Genomic DNA, 22,651 nt, shown 5'->3' with positions numbered 1-22,651 from the left:
GGGGGGGAGGATGGTGGTGGGTGGGTGAGGTGGTGTGCTCGGCACTGATGGGACCTTTCAGCATAAGTGCCAAGGGTGCCATTTTAAAGCCCAGCTTTGTACCAGTTCAAATGCTGCAGGCTAATCATTACCATTCTAGGTGTGCGACTTTACCACCTTGCAGAATTACATTCTTTTTTGCTCAAAAACTGCCTAAATCCATGTAAGATTCTGTAACTCCCATCTTAGAAATAGAATCAGTCTGACCTAATTTAGGGACACAGACAGACTTGAACACCTTCAATGCATTGTCTGAGCTGAGATGACACCTATTGTTAAAGCCATTTTGAGGATGGAACTTGAAAAATGTTCTGGGATTTACATGTGAAGGAACCAAAACTAACATGATCATTCTAAAAAATGGAAGACGTAAGCTACATTTATTTAATATTACATTCCATGACACTGCAATCCTGTTGATTGTGTCTAATAATTCTGCTCCACAACCACCTGAATGAAGAAGGTTGTTGTCCAACAGGTTTATTTGGAAGGACTAACTTTCTATGTGTTGCTCCTTCATCAGGTGATTGTGGAGTATAAGATCGTAAGACACAGAGTTTATAGCAAAAGCTTACGGTGTGATGCAACTAAATTTATATGTTGAAAAAGACCTAGATTGTTTGTAAAGTCTCTCATCTTTTAGAATGACCATGTTGGTTTCAGTTCTTTCATATGTAAAACCCAGAACTTTTTTAAAGTAACCATTCTCAAATGAACTTTAACAAGAGGTGCCATTTCATCTCAGACAATGCATTGAAGGTGTGAAGTGCCCTGTGTGAGGCTGTCTGTGCCCCAATGTTCAGACTGAACATTTCTAAACAAGGATTTACAGATTCTTACATGGATTCATGCAGTTTTTGAGCAAAATAAAATGTAATTCTGCAAGTACAAATTCACCCCACCAACTTATATGTGGGTGTGTGTGTGTGTGGGCAGGGTATGAGTGTATGTGAGAGAATGCGTGTCTGCGTATGTGTGTGAGTGTGAGTGTAAAGGGGTATAAAAGTAAATTACTGCAGATGCTGGAATCTGAAACCAAAAGAGAAAATGCTGGAAAATCTCAGCAGGTCTGGCAGCATCTGTAAGGAGAGAAAAGAGCTGACCCTTTGTCAAAGCTTAAAAAGAGGGAGAGAAGGTGAGTCATGGCTCCAGAAGCAAAGGTAGCAATAAAGAGGTGATAATGACAGTGCATAGAGAGATTATAAAGAGATTAGGAGCTGTGAATGACCAAGGCTGAAGCCAGTGCAATGTGACAAAATATGTGGGGGATGGGTGAAGCAGAGGCAAAGTGGAAAACAGGGGAGAAGGGTAGCAAAGGGGGAAGAGGAGAGGAAAAAGGTGATGAGAGAGTGGGGAGCAAGAGAAAGAGAGACAATCAAGAAATAAGAGGTACAGAAGTGAAAAAATATTAAAAAAAGATAAATAAAATAAATGAAATAAAATTATGGAGAAGAATGAAAATGGGGGGTCGAGGTGGGATAATCATCTGAAGTTGTTGAATTCAGTGTTGAGACGGGCAGGCTGTAACGGGTCTAGTCGGAAGATCAGATGCTGTTCCTCCAGTTTGCGTTGAGCTTCACTGGAACATTGCAGCAGGCCAAGGACAGACATGTGGGCATGGGAGCAGGATTGGAGTTGAAGTGGCAAGCTACAGGAAGGTCCGGGACCTGATTGCATACAGACCAAAGGTGCTCAGCAAAGCGATCACCCAGCCGGCGTTATGTCTCTCTGATATAGGGGAGACCACATTGGGAGCAACGAATGCAATAGATCAAATTGAAAGAGGTACAAGTGAAACGCTGCTTATTCTGAAATGAGTGTTTGGGGCCTTGGATGGTGAGCATGGAAGAGGTAAAGGGGCAAGTGTTGCACCTTCTGCGATTGCATGGGAAGGTGCCGTGTGTGATGGGAGAGGTGTTAGGTGTGATGGAGGAGTAAAAAAAGGTAAAAACAATGACCGCAGATGCTGGAACCAGATTCTGGATTAGTGATGCTGGAAGAGCACAGCAGTTCAGGCAGCATCCAAGGAGCTTCGAAATCGACGTTTCGGGCAAATGCTTAGATGCTGCCTGAACTGCTGTGCTCTTCCAGCACCACTAATCGAGTGGATTAGGTTGTCCTGGAGGGAACGATCTCTACGGAATGCAGACAGGGGGAGGGAAGGGAAGATGTGTTTAGTGGTGGCGTCGTGTTGGAGTTGGCGAAATGGTGTGTGTGTGTGCAAAATGGCCGAGCAGAGTCTGATAGCCAAGTTCGGTGCCCATGGGGATGGCCTCAACCGGGACCTTGGGTACAGGTGACCCCACTGCACTTCATACACGTGCACATGCACGCATGCACACACACACACTCCTACAGATGCACACAGAGACACAGACACACACACGCTCCTACAGACCCATATGTTCACGCAGACCTTCTCTCATACGCTCACACATACACTGCCACGTTCACACACACACAAGCACCCTCTCACAGACTTATTTGCCTTTACACTCACACTCACACAAATACACATATGATCTCCACCCCGCCTCCCCCAACACACACACACACATATAAGTTGGTGGGGTGAATTTGGACTTGCAGAATTACATTTTATTTTGCTCAAAAACTGCATGAATCCATGTAAGATTCTGTAAATCCCTTGTTCAGAAATAGAATCAGTCTGAACACTGGGGCACAGACAGCCTCACACAGGGCATCTCACACCTTCAATGCATTATCTGGGCCGACATGGCACCTCTTGTTAAAGTTCACTTGAGAATGTAACTTTAAAAAAGTTCTGGGTTTTACGTATGAAAGAACTGAAACCAACATTGTCATTCTAAAAGATTAAACATCACATAACACCAAGTTATAGACCAACAGGTGTAATTGGAAGCACTAGCTTTCAGAGCGCTGCTCACTCAACCATCTGCCATCTGATGAAGGAACAGTGCTCCAAAAGCTAGTGTGCTTCCAATTGAACCTGTTGGACTATAACCTGGTGTTGTGTGATTTTTAACTTTGTACACCCCAGTCCAACACCAGCATCTCCATATCATTATAAAAGATGAGAGACTTTACAAACAAACAAGGTCTTTTTCAATATATAATTTCAGTTACATCACACTGTAAACTTTTGCTATAAATTCTGTGTCTTACGATCTTATACTCCAAAACCACTGATGAAGGAGCAGCGCTTTGAAAGCTAGTGCTTCCAAATAAACCTGGTGGACTATGACCTGGTGTTGTGTGATTTTTAACTTTGTACACCCAGTCTAACACCAACACCCTCAAATCATGACCTGATGAAGGAGCAGCACGTAGAAAGCTAGTGCTTCCAAATAAACCTGGTGGACTATAAGCTGGTGTTGTGTGATTTTGAACTTTGTCCACCCCAATCTAACACCGGCATCTCCAAATCATGACCTTCTGAAAGGAGTTGGCTGAGAAAGGGAAGTTGGCCCCCTGTTCATGGATGAGGGACTGCAGGTCCTGGTGGTCAGGGTCATGAGGGGGAGGGCCATGCCCTTTGCACAGGATCATCAGTGGCATCTACGGCAACAGATGCTGCTGGCATCAAACTGGGTCAGTGCCATTTCCCTGATCGGAAGAAATGCAGAGCAGTATCACAGGAAAGTCATTCTGCTCTCCACATGGGTAAGTTAACCCATCTTCTCTGTACCACCTCATATTTGCACCAACTCTATCATTGCACACACCTCCCGCAAGGCTAATAGTCTCACTATTAGAGTCATGGATTTGTGTAGCATAGATACAGATCCTTTGGTCCAATGTGTCCATGTAAAACAGATATCCTAAATTAATCAAGTCCCATTTGTCAGCACTTGGCCCAAGTCCCTCTAAACTCTTCCTATTCATGTACTAATTCAGATTTTACCAGCCTCCATCAATTCCTCTGGCAGTTCATTCCACAAATGCACTACCTTCTGCATGAAAATGTTACCTGTGCGGTCCATTTTCAATATTTCCCCTATCAAATCTCTGGCCTCTCATTTTGGATTCCCCTAACCTGGAAAAATGACCTTGGCTATTCACATTATCCATGCCCTTCATGATTTTATAAGCTTCTATCAGGTCACCCTTCCGATTCCAGGGAAAGTATCCCCAGCCTATTCAGTCTCTCCCTGTAGCTTAAATCTCCAATCCCAGCAGTATCCTTGCTAATCGTTTCTTCACCATTTCAAGTTGAACACCATCTTTATTGGAGGGAGACTGGAATTGAAAGCAGTATTCCAAAAGTGGCCTAACCAATGTCCTGTGGCAGCTTTCGACTACAGCTCTCACCCACCTTATCCTTCCAAAATACTGAGGCTTCCTGGCATTTGTGGCTTCCCACAGCATCAGGCACAATAAACCACACAGGAATTAATTGACACCCTGTTCCAGTGGATGTGAGCTGGTGCACTGATCATTCATTGGCTACTAGTGTGTTGATGCTGAAGAGGCAAGTGGTCCAGTCTGTTCCCGACAGCAAATGTAGGTTTTGTTTGTTTAGTTTCTTAACTTTTGCTATTGTTTAATAGAAGAGAATGTTTTCGAGGACTTTTCAGTATGTGTTGGTCACATATTGAACAGTGAGAAGGCATTAGGCTACACTTGGCATTGCAGAGAATAACAACACAGGGATGGGATAAAAATAGACCAACTGGGTAGTTTGGTTTTTAAGTAGCAATATATTTTGGAGGGCGCAATGAAGTGTCAGCTGTACCACCTCAGCGAGCAAACCTACATCCAGTACCACCTCTTGGCTGGCAATTCTTGACTGGACTTCAACAATGGCACCACGAATCCTGGAAGGGTCTGGCACTGGTGAGCACTTCCACCTCTGATAAGAGGCTAAATGGGGCAAGCAGAGTTCCACAGAGAGGTGGTACATGGTTAAGAGGACAAGTTTCAGAGAATAATGTCAGAAATCTCACTAGAGCTCACAGGGAGAAACCCTCTATGAAAGTCAGCAAAATGAACACTTGGCTGATTTTTGGTAAAATCCAATCCTATGTTTCTATTTTTCTAGGTTGGTGGGCAGATTTTAAAAAAATTGTTTCTGCTTATTTGTAATCTGTGAAAAAAAAGAGTTCACAATCTATCTCATTTTCTGCAGATTCTCTGCCAGTCACACAATTGATTATGAAAATCCCCAAGGAATTTTCCAGTGAGGGAAATTTTATTATTAGCTCCTGCTTAAAGCAGCCAATTTTCAAATTACATTTACCTGTTCATCAAAATCCATATAAAATCTAAACCTTAAGTTTCCATTATTTGATAAACAATTAAATTTTTTTTTTTAAATCGAAGCCTGTTGTTAAATTCCTATTTTGGTGCCTCATAAATCTATTTATTTAAATTGTTACCAAGCAGTATGAAACACTGGAGACTGGAATTGATTGTGAATCCATTAACCCAATCATTAAGTATAATGCATAGAGGGCATTAAACCATAAGATGTTTTAGGTTGTCTTAGCTATAAGTTGCATAAGCCTCTCCAGAGACAAATGTATTGCCACAAGGAATCTTTACTTTCAATCTGTTATTTTCATACAGTGTATGATTGCATATGCAGAGCATTGCCAAGTGCACACTCAACTCCATCTCAGGCTTCTTCTTATTTAAACCTTGAAGTTTAAATTGAATACATATTGGTTGGCTCAGTCATTAAATGTATCACAATCAATCATAAAACTTCGAATGAGGCACTTTATCAAAAGTGATCTCAAGTAGAGTTCCTGCCCTAATGGTGTTGTCAAAATATTTATCCTCATGACTGAATTCAACATTCCCCCCCCCAGTACAATATTGTAATGTTGTCTCCCTGTGGCATGATGTCTGTCCTTTTGATTGCAAATTTTACATTACTGTTGGTCTTCACTTGCCTTTCTCGGATGTCCCTTGTCTCCTTCCTGTGGTAAGGGTTCAGCCAGTGTGTCAATCATGTCTCCAGTTGAATCGATGGATATGTGGGAGTAGGAACCCCGAGTGTAAGGGTTACTGAACCATTTTGTCACAAAAGCATTTTTAGGCCGTGGTACGGGTTTTCCTAGAGACAAAACCAGGGGTCATTGTGAACTAAAAATAGAGATTTGGGAGATCATCCATTTGTTAAATTGTTTTACAGCAAGACTGATGTATGTATAGAATGGCAGGTTTCAATCTTGTCTGCATTGACTGATAAGACTGGAAATTTGTGCATCTCGATGACTCTATAAGAAAATGTTGTGCCATCTTAAGTGAATAACCTCGACTTCTGTAATATGTCATTTTAAATATTTTCATCAACTTCATCTGATTAAGCAAGAAGTTTAAATAACAATTCTTAAACATAACTGTTAGAGGTATACACAAACTGCAATGAGACCTCTCTAACACCAAAACAACGTATTTTTAAAAAAGAGGAAAATCCAAGGGAAATATTTATATTCAAAATACTTTTGCTTTTAGATCAGAATCCAAATTTTGTTTTTGGTTTCCTTTGTTAGAGGAGGTTTTTCTCAATAGCTGCGTGTCTCTTCAGGAGATACTGGAGTAATCTGGAAAGTGTTCTTCATTATAACGGTAGAAAGATTATACAATAATGCATACAAAGGGGTACAATTTAATTAGTGATAATTTCACAGCATTGCAGCACAATGTCTCAAAGCATTTTAGAATGAACATCAAAATAAATGATTTTGAACAGGTTGGGAAAGGAGAAAAGCAGAGACATCACATAATCTGGAAGGGTTGGAGGATTGAGGAAGCTAGTTTGAAGACTTCTAATAAAAAAAAATTAGGATCATTGTTGAAAGGTAGCAATATATTGGCACACTTACAGAAGGAAGGAAAGAATGGAGGTGGGTATTAGCTAAAGAGGACAAGAGTTATTTTGTGGATGGTTGATAATGGTGGTTTTGCAGAGGATAGGGATAAAGCCAGGGAGAGAGAAGCTGTTAATGTTGATGAGCTTATGACTCACGAGGTGCAGATGATCCGGAACTGGGATGGGAGGATCCTTCACTGCCGCTGAACCACCTTCCTGTAACTACCTCTTAATCGCATTGTGGGTGTGCCTGGTATGTCACAAGAATTGCAGTGATTTGAGAAGGTGGCTCACCACCTCCTACTCAAGGTCAATTCGTGATAGGCAATAACTACTGGCCTTGTCAGTTGCATCCACATCCCATGAAATGAATTAAAACTGGTGGCGGATTTGGTGGGCCACATGAATGCAGTGAAATAATAAACAGAAAGGGGAAACATTATTGCATGTGGAAACAGGTAAGTGTTCTATTAGAAATGTTGTATTTTGGGGTCTGGAATTTGGGCTGAGAGAAAAGAACAATGGAAGCAACTTGGTAGATAACCTCCGCAGTCAGTTTTAGATTAGATTACTTACAATGTGGAAACAGGCTCTTCGGCCCAACAAGTCCACACTGACCCGCCGAAGTGCAACCCACCCAGACCCATTCCCCTACATTTACCCCTTCATCTAACACTACGGGCAATTTAGCATGGCCAATTCACCTAACCTGCACATGTTTGGACTGTGGGAGGAAACCGGAGCACCTGGAGGAAACCACACAGACACGGGGAGTATGTGCAAACTCCACACAGTCAGTCGCCTGAGGTGGGAATTGAACGCGGATCTCTGGCGCTGTGAGGCAGCAGTGCTAACCACTATGCCGACCACCCAGTTCTTTGATAATGCAATGGCTGCATTCTTGTGCAACACTGCATTATAGAAAAATTGTGCTTTAGAAACAGTGTTTAAAATGTTAGCAATGAAATTGCATTACAGCCAACACACTTTCTAAAAGTTTGCACTTCAGAAACAACGTCCCCACCTCGTCAATCATGTTACAGCGAGTTTGCGTTGACGAAACGTGTGGTATAGCAGAACGACCTGTGTTGTGAACTTGAAAAGATTATGAGTTTCTTATAATTGTTGTTTGAATTGAGAAGGATAAGAAGGGATAATGTAACAAAAGAAGAGTGTGGAGTCACTTCTGCTCTTTGGGACAATACTGAATGAATAAGAAGATTTGGCAATGGAAGGGGAGTGACAGTAACGTTTGAAGTGGTCAGGCTGATGTAGTGGTGGGGGAAAGCCAGTTCGGCTGATCATCATGCTTACGGTTAAGTTAGGGATGGGGGTGGGGGGGAAGGGAGCATGCTTAAGGGCATTTGCAGCAGACGTAATACAGTTGTGGAGCAGAGCAACTAATAGAAGGAGAGACAATTGAAGGTTAACCTGTTGTAGAAAAAGAAATAGCAGAGCAAATATTCAGGATTTGCAACAGACAGACAGTATGTAACTAGGTAAGGAAATGTTTGGAAAGAGTCCAGTAAGTGATGGAGATCTTGGTAGTACTAAGACCATGTTTCATATTGAGATCAAATAAGTGTGTATGTGATTGTGCAACATGGTCATCTTGTAATATGATTACAAAGCATAGTCAGGGAGATTCATCATCTCGCTCTCTTGTTAGATGTGATCGAAAAGAACATTCAATACTACAGTGTTGTAAGATCATTCTTGAGTCATGTTGTCTTCCCACACAACATTGTACTGTGAGCATAGGACCAGTGACTTAAGAATTGAGAGGACCTTAAGAATTCTTACCAGTGAATTGCCTTAAGATCCTGGTAATGTTTGATACTAGATCCTCTTCACTGAGTGTTTCCATAAACTCAGCTTCTTTCCCAGAACTCCATCCCAAAAGGATATGCCCATATCTATTAAACAGATCAAACACCCTTAACTAGCAAATAATTAATAAACAAATGTCAGATGTTCCTATACTTGCAAAGGTAAATGTATAATAGTTAAGGATTGAGAAGTAATTGAGAGAATGCAATTAAACTCTACCTCCACAATAGTCTCCCTCGTGCATCATGGCCATAAAGCAAGCATTATCAGTTTCTATAGTGATTCAGTATCATTTATCAGAAGACCTAAAGTTAAATGTTGTCTGTCCTTTCTTATTTTCCTTAGCAATCTATCTGCTCACCTACAGTGCCTCTCCCATCAGATGTACTCCCAGAAAAGTACTATATAGCTCTTAATCCCACTTTCATTTGTTCCCTTGCAATCAGTTACCTTTCTACTGGATGGACCACATCAAAAGCAAAAATGCGTCTCCACCACTCAGCTAGGTTTGGTTTTAGGCCGGAAAATGGAGTTTCGTCCTCCCAAACCAATCCAATCCAGTGTTCCGAACTGTTCCAAAACGGAACCTCATACTCCAGGAAAATCTTATTTGTTGTACCAAAGCCCATGTGTTTGATCGCTTGCAACTTGTCCTCTGGAAGGCTTGGCTGGAACAAGGCCTTTGCTTCTGCTTTCAGATAACCTAGTAAAGAAATCTTAATGTATTCATTGTAATTAAGGTGGGTTCTTGAAAGTAAAAACAGTTCTAAACAATTTTCTATCTATAATATTTCTCTTCCATTAATTAGAAAAATTAGAATGACAAATTATTGCAGTTCTTCAAATTATTTATGACTCGCATTAGACAGTTAGAAACTATGCTATGCCTTAAGTAGTTGCAGTAAATGTACATTTCCACATTTTATTGTTCTTCAGTGAGATTTTTTAAACAGAGTGTTTTGTTGACTGGATTGAAGAGATGTAACAGCGCAGCAACAAATGCATTCTGCTAGTGCCTCAAATATGAAAAATTGTCTGAGATACTCCACAGGAGCATAATTAGATAAAAGTGGATCTCAATCAAAGAAGAATGTTGTAAGATGTGTGACAAAAAAAACTTGTTATTGATGAGAGGGGTTTTAAGCAATATTTAGAGGAGGCAAGTACTGAAGTTTACAGAGAGAGGGGAATGGATGTGGCCATGAAGGGTTTTAAACACAAAGATGAAAATTTAAAATTTGATACATTGGAAACCAAAAGCACATGTTAATAAGCACAGGGGTAATGGGATAAGCAGTGTGAGACATGTGCTTCAGAATTTGAGAAATGCAGAAGTCGATGGATGAAGACCATCTAGAAAAGTACTGGAATTGTCTGGTAATAATAAGGGTTGCAGAAACCTATAGGTTATGGTAGGGACAGAGGCATCAGATATTACACAGGTGGATGCAGCAGCCATTGTGATGGAGAAGATAGTGGTCAAAAGTTCAACTCAAGGTCAAGTCATACAGTATGATTGGACAGTACAAGTAGCTGGGGTGAGTGGGGTGAAAGGAATGGGTAGTTGGGTTGGAGAGGGCAGTGCAAAGGAGGAGGGATTCTGAATTTCTTCCGTCCATCATGATTTAACTAGGAAAGCAACATAATAGATATATTGCATTTTTAATTTGTATGTCTTCTTTAAGGTTTCACCAATTGATGTTAATACAATCTTTTCCCACAAAGTCCCTCATTTCAGTGCTTAGAAATTAGAACAGAGGGGTCAACCAAACCTGAACCATACACCTCTGCAGCACTGCGCAATCATTATAATTTGCCTGAAGTGTGATTTATAGTGCTCCAGTATAGAATGACCATTCTACAACTTGAGTTTTGACCAAATACTCCAAATGATTTCAGTGTGGAAGCATTTAGCATTACCTCACTCAAAAATGATCTGCTTTGAAAATCCTTGAGTTCATTATGTTCATCTTAATATATAGGTGTGACATGGTGGCTCAGTGGTAAGCACTGCTACCTCACAGAGCCAGGGACCCAGGTTCAATTCTAGCCTTGGGTGACTGTGTGGAGTTTGCACATTCTCCCCATGTCTGTGTGGGTTTCCTCCCAGAGTCCAAAGATGTACAGGTTAGGTGATTTGGCTGTTCTAAATTGCCCTTAGTGTTAGGTGCATTAGTCAAAGGGAAATGAATCTGGGTGGGTTACTCTTCTGAGGGTTGGTGTGGACTTGTTGAGCCAAAGGGCCTGTTTCCATACTGTAGGGAAGCTAATCATATATTTGTCCCAGTTCTGTTATTATGACTGTTTCATTTTAGAAATGTTATAATACGGCTAGTGTATAACACGTGTAGTATTGAAAATATGTGACGTTCTTAGTTCAAACGAATACTGAAAGGTCTTGTTATTTCTCTTACCCAATGAAACAGTCACAATGACATGATCAGCTAGAATGTGATCCCCATCTTCACACACCACCCTAACTGGATAGAATGTGCCATCTTCTGATTCAAAACTTCCATTCCACTGGATCTGTTTAACAGGCTTCTGCAGGATCAGCTTCTCCCTTGGAATCTCTTTCACCAGACTGGAGATTAATTTGAGAAATAATCTGAAACAGCACAAGGCGACTCATTAACAAAACCCTTGTGTCCAATTCAATGAATCAGTTTACAAGACTTGGCCCATTAATAAACATATTTATCAAATACCATGCATCCATTTAAATACCAGTCAACCAGTTTATGATGTTTATTGAGGATTATAATTTAGCATCACACAATTCATTTAACACTATCCATTAAAAATGATCATTGCATATTGAAATAATATTATCTACTGAATGGAACAGGATATCTAAAGTGGTCATGGCACATAGGTTATGTCATGAAATGACAATCGGCACTGGTATAATTAGCCAATGAGATAATATATGGACCATAAGGTCTTTTGTTCTGGTAACATTCTCTCTATCAGTGTACATGCGGTTTCAGAGCTGACCTTGGGAGACGACATTATCAGAAATATACACAGCAGCTGGGAGTGATCAGTAATGATTTCAGAGTCTGTCTGGTCAGCTAAGTGTTTGATTTTAAGACTTATAAAATTTACAAATCTTAATCTATTTAGTTTTTCTAAATCTCTAGCAATGAATAGGGTGAGGTTTTTAAATTTTTTGAGATCTGTCTTTTGATTAAGTTTTTAATATAAAGGACATGCATAAAATTATCCTAGAGCAGTGAATTTGAGCAGTAAGACTGTGCTAATGCTGAGTTTTTGAGAAAATGTGTTGTCTTTTTTTGGGGTATATTCTGGTCTGTAGATATTTAAGGTGCAGAGGTAGCTTTTAATAGAGTGATGTGCTCTTCCTGTCAGATGTGGGAGATTTGGGATAATTTCAATGTTCCTGGAGATTAAGTCTGCAGGAAATATGAATGGATGCAAATCTTTTGGATCACATAGATCGGTTGGAACAGCAGTTAGAGGCAATGAGGAATTTACAGGTGCTAGGGGGTGTGATGGATGGCAGTTTCAGGAAAGTAGATACAGTCATGTAGATGGATTACCACTGAGTAAGGTATGAGAGGTAAGCAAGTGGTGAAGGAGTCTCCTAAGGATATCCCCATCTCAAACAAGTATGCTATTTTGGATAATGTCGGGAGTGATGGCCTCTTAGGGGAATATATCACTGACCACTAGATATTTGGTACCAAGACTGGCTCTAATGTAACGAGAGGTATGTCAGGTTCCAAGTAATCGTTTGTGGTAGGGGTGTCTCTTGTCAGGGGCACAGACAGATGTTTCTGTGCTGACAGCAAGACATCAGAATGGTGTGTTGCCTCCCTGGTCAGGGATATCTCAGAGAAGGTGCAGAATGTTCTCAAAGGGAGAATGACCAGCAAGAGGTCATTGTACACATTGAAATGAATGACATAGGAAAAGAAAGGGATGAGGTTCTGAGGAGCGAATACAGGAAATTAGGCAGGAGGTTAAAAAGTAGGTAATTGAAGGTAGCAATAGCTGGATTACTTCGGGTGCTATTCTCTATCCATATCAAGCCGTTAACACCAGTTTGATGATTCCTTATCTTACCTATTAAGCTTTTGTGGGTGACCTATCAAACAAAAATCCAGATATGCTACATATATCAGTTTCATTTTAGCTATCCTACTAGTTGCATCCTCAAAAAAACTTGAATGAATTTGTCAAACATAATTTCTCTTTCTCAACAAAACCATGTTGCTTTCGTTTGATCATACCATGGTTTTCTTTGTGCATTGTTAAGATTTCATTTATTACATGGTACGCTTGCCTTTATTGGTCAGTACGTTGAGTACAGGAGTTTGGAGGTCATATTGCAGCTGTACAGGACATTGGTTAGGCTACTTTTGGAATATTGCATTCATTTCTGGTTTCCCTACTGTGAGGAAGATGTTGTGAAACTTGAAATTGTTCAAAAAAGATTTACAAGGATGTTGTCAAGGTTGGAAGGTTTAAGCTGTAGGGAGAGCTGAATAGGTTGGGGGCTACTTTCCCTGGAGCATCAGAGGCTGAGGGGTGACTTTATAGAAGTTTATAAAATCATGAAGGACTTGGTAAGGAAATCCAAAACTAGAGGGCATTGGTTTCAGGTGAGAGGAGAAATATATAAAAGGGACCCAGGGACAAAATATTTCACGCAGAGGGTAGTGTGTATATGCAATGAGCTGCCAGAAGAAGTAGTGGAGGTTCGTATAACTACAGCATTTAAAAGGCTCTGGATGGGTATATGTATAGTAGAGTTTAGAGGATATGGGCCAAACACTGGCAAATGAGATCAGGTTAATGTAGGATATCTGGTCAGCATGGACAAGTAGGACCCAAGGGTTTCCATGCTGTGTATCCCTGTGACTCTTAGGCTCTAAATTAGTTTGTTACTTCTCAACTGTTTTGAATCTGTTCTCTTATGCAATGTGCAATGCATACTCAGCAATGGATATGTGCCAAAACTGGCAATTTGAGATATCAGCCAGCAGGCAAGTATTTGGTTCATACAGCTGGGCTGTGTTACAATGATTTTTTTTTAGATTACTTTCAGTGTGGAAACAGGCTCTTTGGCCCAACAAGTCCACACCGACCCGCCGAAGCGCAACCCACCCAGACCCATTCCCCTACATTTACCCCATCACCTAACACTACGGGCAATTTAGCACAGCCAATTCACCTAACCTGCATGTTTTTGGACTGTGGGAGGAAACTGGAGCACCCGGAGGAAACCCACGCAGACACGGGGAGAATGTGCAAACTCCACACAGAGAGTCGCCTGAGGTGGGAATTGAACGCGGGTCTCTGGCACTGTGAGGCAGCAGTGCTAACCACTGTGCCACTGTGCCACCCAATTTGACGGCTGAATCTGAAGATGTGAACCAGGCAAGCTATTTTAATTGTAACTTGCAACTTATCTATATGCCCTGTTGAAAGGTTTCTTGTATGAGAACAGTACGGTAGTGTGAAAATGGTTGGGGTTGTGTTTGTTATGAGTGAGGCATAACAATGGGACATGGCAATCTCTAACACTTTGAGGCTAGCAGTCTTGGGGGTAATTTACATGAAAGATGGTACAGTGGATATTTTTGTTTTTTTATATCTTAAAAAGGAATTGTTTGCTTTGCAATCTGTTCTCTTGATTAGCACATGGGTTTGAATCTCATTGTCATCTTTTACAAGAAGATTGGCTTAATAATGGGCATGCACTTGAGTTAAAAAATTGGCCATCCCTCCTCCCGCCCAATCACCAAAAGAAGGCTTTTGTGTTACACTATTTGACCATAAATTTTGTCTGGATCTTACCCACTGGATTTTTCCTCACTTTTTTGAGACATTACTTTACTTCCCACTTTCTTCCTTGCAAGCTTTAGCTGCTAAATGTTGGAAATATATTTTAAACTTCAATAAAGTTAATACATGTGGTGCAATCCTGTACTTATCATCGATAAATTGCCTGTTGTATCAGCAAATTTAAACTTGTGGCAATTACAGTGTTACAGTTAATTAGCAGGTCTGAGTTGCAGTGGCAATCTGCACTTTTACTTATATGTCGTACTCTGAATCTAAGGATAGCAATGATAAAGACTCCAATTTATTTCCATATATTGGAAAGATGTACAGAGAATACAGAGTATTTTTGGCTGTGATATGAATGCACCTTCTTGAATTTCTGGCTTGGGGACAGGGATATCGCCCACCACACCACACGGCATTCTAACATCTGCGAGAGGAAAGATGTTGTGAAACTTGAAAGGGTACAGAAAAGACCTACAAGGATGTTGCCAGGTGTTTGATCTATTGGGAGAGGCTGAATAGGCTGGGGCTATTTTCCCTGGAATGTCAGAGGCTGAGAGGTGACCTTATAGAAGTTTATCAAATCTTGAGGGGCATGGATAGAATGAATAGACAAGGTCTTTTCCTCAGGATCGGAGAGTCCAAAACTAGAGGGCATAGTTTTAAGGTGAGAAGGGAAAGATTTGAAGGGGACCTAAGGGGTAATGTTTTCATGCAGAGGATGGTGCATGTATGGAATGAGCTGCCAGAGGAAGTGGTAGAGTCTGGTACAATTACAACATTTAAAGGGCATTTGGATGAATATATGAATAGGAAGGGTTTGGAGAGATATCAGCCCAATGCTGGCAAATGGGACTGGAGTAATTTAGGGTATCTGGTCAGATGGAGTTGGAGCGAAGGGTCTGTTTCCATGTTGTACATCTCTATGACTCTACTTCCATCAACAGATGCCAATGGTAGTTGATATGAATGGGAGAGATTCCTGGTTAGCCATGTGATGGAAAGAAATTGAAGCCTTTACCATCATTATCAATGGTTATTCAATTTTGTACAATTTATTTTGCCTAATTATATGACAAATAATTACTAACTGTGGAGAATTGAGTTCATCGTCACCAATATATTCATATTCACTAAATTCCTGCAGAGACACATCATTCAGATTTTGTGATGAAAATTTTAAACATTCATCCTTCGTCATCATATTGAGGAAACCAAGCTTTCGCCTCCTGAAATTGGGAGCGTCGTCAGTCCAGTTTGAGAAGACCTTCTTTAATTCCTCCACATAGACCTGACCAATGCTTCTAACTTCCACGTATCCCTTTCCTTGAGAATGAAGGGCTATTTGCTTCCTCAGAAAATTAGTTAGATTCACCATTTCCTCAACAAAGTCATGATCGAGCTGTTTCTGAGTGTTGGTGAACACTGACCACTCAGCACCAGACATGTTGTATATTTCCTGGAGAAGGTCATACTCTTTGGCCAGTTGAAAAATGGGATTCTTCATGCTTGCCCCATGAATGTATTGGGCTCCTTCAGGTACCACTGATTTGCCTGAATGCAAAGGGAAAGAAAAAGAGTACACCAGGACTTTTTTTTACTTTAAAGATAATTATGAATAATTAGTGAACTTTGTTCCATGCTAGGAAATTTGATATGACCAGCGATTAAGTTGTATTCTGGACTTATTGCTGTGATATTTTATTTTTATTCTTACTCCATGAATGTATCAGGCCTATTTATCAATTACTGATTTGCTTTACTATATTGAGAGGAAGTTTTAATTCGAATGTAATTGCTGCAGCAAATTGTTCCTTAGAAGTAAACCACAAAAGGAAATATCAAATGTCAATTAGCATTTCATAGAATACCTACAGTGTGGAAACAGGCCATTTGGCCCAACAAGTCCACACTGACCCTCTGAAGAGTATCCCATCCAGACCCATTCCCCTACCCTTTTACTCTACATCTACCCCTGACTAATGCACCTAACCTATCCATCCCTGAACACTATGACCATTTAGCATGGCCAATTCACCTAACTTGCACATTTTTGGATTGTGGGAGGAAACCAGAGCACATAGACAGACATATGCAAACTCCACACATACAATCGCCCAAGGCTGGAATCGAACCCAGGTCCTTGAGAGGCAGCAGTGTTAACCACTGAGCCATCGTGCCACCCATTCTTCAAAGGACAATATTAAAATAGACTAATTGGAAAGATCATTAAATGATATTCAATTGTGTTTACTTCATATTAGAACAAAGTTTAACATTAGCTAGGAAAAATGGTATAATGTTTGAAAAATGGAAAATGCAGATGCGTAGTGGTTTTGAAGTGATGCAAATTTTTTTTCCACTTTATGGACCTCAACAATAGGCTCTTGCTTTCTCCTGGACTAGGTTGCAGACCTTGCAGTGAATTGCACAGGTGAGATATTTTAGAGTGGGTAACCAGTGCTTGCGAGGACAGTTTAGCAGTTCTATCTCTTTCTACCATTGCAAACTGAAGTAATCTGCAGTCAGAGCATCTCAGGCCCTGCGGCAGTTCTGGCTGCGCAGGATTTGAACTCAAGCAATTCAACCCTTATAAAGGAGAGGTCAACAGCAGAAGGCGGCAGTGCACGGACGGAGTTAAGCAATTCCATAATCAACATGTCAGATCAAGCTTCTGAGGTCCTCCTTCATTCAGAAGCAATAGGGACTCACAAAGGAGTCCTCATCCATTTACCCGACACCCAGCCCACACACGCCTAAAACTGCCACATGTCATATTAACATGGGGCTTCCATACTGCTGGACAACACTGGTTAATGTAGGAGATGGTCTATAAGGGGAGGCAGTGGTGTAATGGTAATGTCAAGGGACTAGCAATCCCAGTAGGTGCCAGCCTGTCCAGCAATGCACATACCCCATGATTTGTTTTGTTAAAATGTGCCTGTACAAGCTCAAGGAAAGGCCACCTGTTGGAGTTGACAGTTCCCCACCCCATCCCACTGCTTTCAAAATCAACTGGTGGGGAAACCTAAAATTAGTTCACCAGAAAGTGAAATTCAGTACAGAAATAGGAGTTGGTCAAGGAATGATGAGCACCATTAGTGCTTTAGAGCAGCAGAGCTGTAGGATGAAGGTTTGAACCGTCTCTGCATATCAGATGCTGCAAGAAAATGCTGTAAAGATCTGTATGTCTCTCACTCTACATTTACCATCAGAGCCAAGGTAATAAACCTTGGTTCAATCAGGAATTTAAGAAAGCATACCAGGATCAGCAGTAGGGTCAAGATTAGAATAGTGCTGGAAAAGCACATCAGGTCAGGCAGCATCCGACGAGCAGGCAAAAGCCCTTTATCAGGAGCAGCAGCAGTCATACGGAAAACATGAATAATTAAGATAGTGTAACTACATTCTAACATACACTAGTGTTAACCAAGGGAAGCAGTATTGAATACACAGCCCGCAGTGAGAACAAAACTTAACAGTCCAGCCAGATCCAGTCGTGAATGGTGATGAACAATTTATTAGCTAATCAAAGGGAGAGGCTCCATGAAACTCCCCATCCTCAATCATAGTGGGGCCAGCACAAGGCTGACACATTTGCAACTATCTTTGGCCCAAAAGAGCTGAGAGGATAATCTATTTTGATCTACCCCTGAGCATCCAGCATTGCATAAACCAGTTTTCAGCTAACCTGATTCATTCTCGATAATCTCAAGAAACGCAGCCCTGACAACACATCAGCTGAAGGCCTGGGCTTCTGGACTCACCGTAGCTCATTCCTGATTAAGAGTTTATGCTCGAAGCATCAATTCTCCTGCTCCTCGGATTCTGCCTGACCGGCTGAGCTTTTCCAGCACCACACTTTTTGACTCTGATCTCCAGTATCTGCAGTCCTCACTTTCTCATAGGCCTACTTAAATTGTTCTAGCCCAACAACGATACTTGCAATTGCCCCATAGCATGGAAAAATGCCAGGTATATTCTGTTCACAAAATGCAGGGCAAATTTAATTTGGTTATTTATTACCCCAACTGTTTACTCTCAATGATCAACAGAGCGATGAAAGGTGTGATTACTCATGTTATCAAATCGCCCTTACTCAGTGTTAACCTATTAACTAATACTCATTTTGAGTTTCAACAGGGCTTTAGTCCTCATTACAACCTTGGTCCAAGCTGAATTTGAGAGGTGAGGTGACAGCTTTTGCCATCAAGCTGGGTGTGGTATCAAAGAGCCCTGAAATTCTTTGAGTTGAGATAAGAATGGACCCAGTTTGTGGAAAAAATGCAAAACGCTTTCCAGGCAAAAGCGCAGGCAGATGGCACTAGTTTAGTTTGGGATTATGGTTGGCATAGTCTGGTTGGACTGAAAGATCTGCTTCCATGCTGTACGACTCTATGAATATCTGACTCCTGCAAAGCTAGAGCTAATGGAAATCAACGGGAAGAAATTTCCACTGGTTGAAGTAATTGCTAGCATAAAGGAAAACAGTTGTAGTCAATGGAGGCCCGTCATCACAGCCTCTGGACATCACTACAAGTGTTCCTCGGGGCACTGAAGTAGGCCCAACTATCTTCATCTATTTGATCAATGGCTATAAGATCAGAAATGGGGCTGGTCTCCGATGATTACGCTGTTTTAAGCTTTTTTTTGCAAATAACCAAATATTATTACAGTTGGCAGTTATTTTGATGAAAGATGAAAACCCTAAATTAATACTGAACTAAGAGTCTGTTTTGATTCAAATTGTTAATTTGCATAATTTGAATTTGTCCAGAGTTGCTTAAACAGGCTGAGTACAGAAGAAATGTGTTCACGTCATATTGCCATGTCCATGAGTGGGCCAAACAGCCATCTTTAATAATATTAATGATGTCTAGATCCTGGGAAAATACACACATGTATCATCAGCATGGGGGGGGGAAGGAGGGGGAGGTGAGGGGGTAGAAATGGTGCCACTTCACGCTTCTCCTCCTCCTACCTCTCATTCCCGGCCTGATCACCTCTTCCCATTCCTTTTGAAGACCAAATGGAATTTGTAACAAGATGGGAATGACTGAAGCTCCTTTTCTTCCAGTCACTCCTCTGAGATGTCCAATAAAGAATCACAGAGCTTACTCTTTCTGTTATTAGAGAATTTCCAGAATAAATGTTGAAAGAGAGACAGTGAACTCTTAACAATATGCCTTAGGATTTTGCCTGACGGATTTCATGGTGCTCTTCAAATGCCTAGTAGTGAATGAACAGTAAAACAGTGATATATGTTTCAAAATCCTCCAAAATGACAGGGCTGAATCTGGTTTTTTTTAGTGTAAGTGTAGCATTGTGCTTAAAAGCAGAAATCCCTTCCTCTAGGTGATGGTCAGGTTGGCTTGTGCAGTTGCAGTTCCTCAGCTCATTCCACATGCATGCATAGGTGGAATGGCATACATTATGGGTAGAAAATTCTAAAGCAGTGGGATCTGCAAGATTCCATCCTCCAGGTACCCTACTTCGAAGGCACCTGGACATCACTTCACACCCTGCAAACCAAAAGCATCATTGGATCTCTGTTGAGCACCCCCACCCACTCCGAGAGAAATCTGATACCAGCATCTTCTTATACATTCTCCTGCATGCTGTTGGAAGAGAATGGATGCATAGTTTCCATGAGATGACAATAAGGGGCCATCCCAACTGGGAAACATAGCTTGGACTGAGGTCACAGCAGAGGTCAGGACCTGTGGGAGGATTCACTGATTCCAGTGCCACAAAAGGATAAATAATCACTTGACCTCTGCCACTGTCTGCTCAATACAACCTCATACTCATAGGGACAGGAAGCATTGTGACACTTCTGAGGATTGATACATAGAAGATTAGGAGCCAGGCATCTCCACCAGCGTCTCAAGAATACTGAGTATGTCACATTGAACTACAGCTATCAATGCTGCACTACACACACCAGTGTGGCATTAGCTCTCACACATCTGCCCAGGTTCACAGGTAAAAGGAACTACAGCACTTAGCTCAGGCACCGTTCAGGGCACTGACCTTTCACTGAAACTGAGAAAATGTACATATGTGGTAATTTCCACCACAGGATTGCACGGGACATGGTTTCAGTCAGAGGTATTTCAGTCTCACATAGGTCATATAATACTTTATTGCTTTTTTTCCCCTTACTCAAACTCGTCAAAACAATATCACCATTCATTCAGAACCTTTAACTCTTCAGATGTACTGTGACACATTGGCTTTATAAGCTTGAGAGACTGATATCTCAAACTGGAAACATCCACGTACACATGAATGTTTCTTAATGCTCCTCTATCTGCAGGTGAAGGTCATGTATAATAAGTGCCAATGCACCCAGACGGGGTTGGCGGATGAAGGGGTATGCTTAACATAATGCTCCTTGATCCATTTGAGGAGTAGGCACAGAACTGGCAAGACAAACAAAGGGACAGTTTCTGTGCTAAAGGGGAGATTGAACATTGTTACAGTCACCCCATATTTCGTAATTTGTGAACTTGAGTTTAACCGAATGTGCACATCTAGATTGCTTACTTTTTAAAGAAGTTAATGAAAAGGCAAAGAAATCCTTGTTCTGAGGAATTTCTTGACAGTCACATGTCTTGTGGTAACTGCTTGTTTACTGGTGAACGCCTGCCACTCAAATACGACTGTCAGGTTGCAGCTACAGTTTTGGAGATTGTTGCCTTAGTGGTTGGTGGTCAGCCTGGGGATCGAAACGAGCTTCCCAACCTAGCTCCCCTATTTTCGAAAACACTCTTTTTGAGGGTCCAATGTGTCATTTGGAGCCCTGGATTAATCTGAGCATTGACTGTAGCCCTGAAGATCATTCTGAAGAAACCTCAGTACTGTGTTTTCTGAGCAAGCTGTGTTGGCAAAGATCCCAGATGTATCTGCTTGTATTTGGTGGATCAGAATATCAGACTGACAGCCAACTGAACATTCCATACATTATCCTTTTATTCCCTCCAAGGAGTAAGGCCTGTTGGACAAAAGTGTTTTTTTTTCCCAATTGCAGAAAAAAAATCAATTTTTCCCTTTACTCAGTGTATGAGTGGATATTTAATTGCATTTAATTTTAGATTATTTATAGGATAAACATTTATAATTTCATAAAATGGAATAAATGTGCAAATTAATTTTGCACTGTGATGAGTAAGTTTTGTTTATTATAAATCAATAATTTGTGATTCTGAAATAGATCTGGTTCATGGATCTTTCATTTTAAACCCAATATAGGGAAAGTATATGAATGGGAAAAAGTGAGGACTGCAGATGCTGGAGATCAGAGCTGAAAATGTGTTGCTAGAAAAGCGCAGCAGGTCCGGCAGCATCCAAGGAACAGGAGAATCGACGTTTCGGGCATGATTCCTGAAGAAGGGCTCATGCCCGAAATGTCGATTCTCCTGCTCCTTGGATGCTGCCTGACCTGCTGCGCTTTTCAAGCAACACATTTTCAGCAAAGTATATGAATGGCCATGTCAGGAACCAGGTAAACAATTAAATTTATGTTGTGACCCATGGAGTACTAGGACTAGAAAAAGCCATCTCTCATCTTGGTCAGAGCAAGATATTCACCATATCATAAAGTCTCCATTCTGCTATAGCAGCAGCAGCACAAGGGGCATCAACATCTTAACAGGATCTTGGTAAGGGTTATGGTTCATGACACTAAGAAATCTTTCTGTTTTCTATGCAGTCTCAAAACCCCACTCCCACTCCAGTAATTACAAAAGAGGAGACCAATCTCCCAAGCCCATCTCTAACACCACCCTTCTGGAGGAGGGGGAGTCAGCACCCTCAGAGGATGTACCATCCAGCAAAGACATTGACTCATCCATCTAGAGAAGGCTTGGGCTCACATCCTTGTGAGTGCAGTCATGAGCCTACAGTTAGTGCAGTGAGTTACAACTGAGGTCTTTGACAATTAGGTGACTGGCATCTCCTCTGTCATTCTTCAATCTTCCCTGCACCTAAGGCCCGATGATTTCCTTCAAGCTTTCCTGAACACTCCACACCCATCCTTTGCCTTACATTGACCTTTAATCAATTCACTCACTCCTTCACCCTCACCAACATGGCTGATGTCTCCATTAAGTTCCCCACTCTCAATATGCAGCTCACACCCTTCTGTGTCTCCTTGCCTCT

The 22,651-nt window shown here is 41.2% G+C and overlaps 1 protein-coding gene across 3 annotated transcripts in view; it reads right to left on the bottom strand.

The window, feature by feature from the left end:
- Positions 1-22,651, bottom strand: part of LOC122553795 (peroxisomal N(1)-acetyl-spermine/spermidine oxidase-like) — a 68,371-nt gene that overhangs the window by 38,011 nt on the left and 7,709 nt on the right. The window contains exons 3-7 of one of the 3 annotated variants that reach the window (XM_043698129.1): positions 15,580-16,042; positions 11,086-11,279; positions 9,122-9,374; positions 8,645-8,757; positions 5,919-6,082 (exon numbers count right to left, since the gene is read on the bottom strand). In XM_043698129.1, the coding sequence (XP_043554064.1) occupies positions 5,919-6,082; positions 8,645-8,757; positions 9,122-9,374; positions 11,086-11,279; positions 15,580-16,042 (1,187 nt within the window). The remainder of the gene's footprint in view (positions 1-5,918; positions 6,083-8,644; positions 8,758-9,121; positions 9,375-11,085; positions 11,280-15,579; positions 16,043-22,651) is intronic. The other 2 variants (XM_043698130.1, XM_043698131.1) reach the window with 2 other exon arrangements.

The sequence above is a fragment of the Chiloscyllium plagiosum genome, chromosome 10 (assembly GCF_004010195.1).
Source record: "Chiloscyllium plagiosum isolate BGI_BamShark_2017 chromosome 10, ASM401019v2, whole genome shotgun sequence".
In the NCBI taxonomy this organism is placed as follows: domain Eukaryota; kingdom Metazoa; phylum Chordata; class Chondrichthyes; order Orectolobiformes; family Hemiscylliidae; genus Chiloscyllium; species Chiloscyllium plagiosum.
The sequence above is the reverse complement of the archived record's forward strand: the minus strand, read 5'-3'. Positions and strand labels throughout refer to the sequence as shown.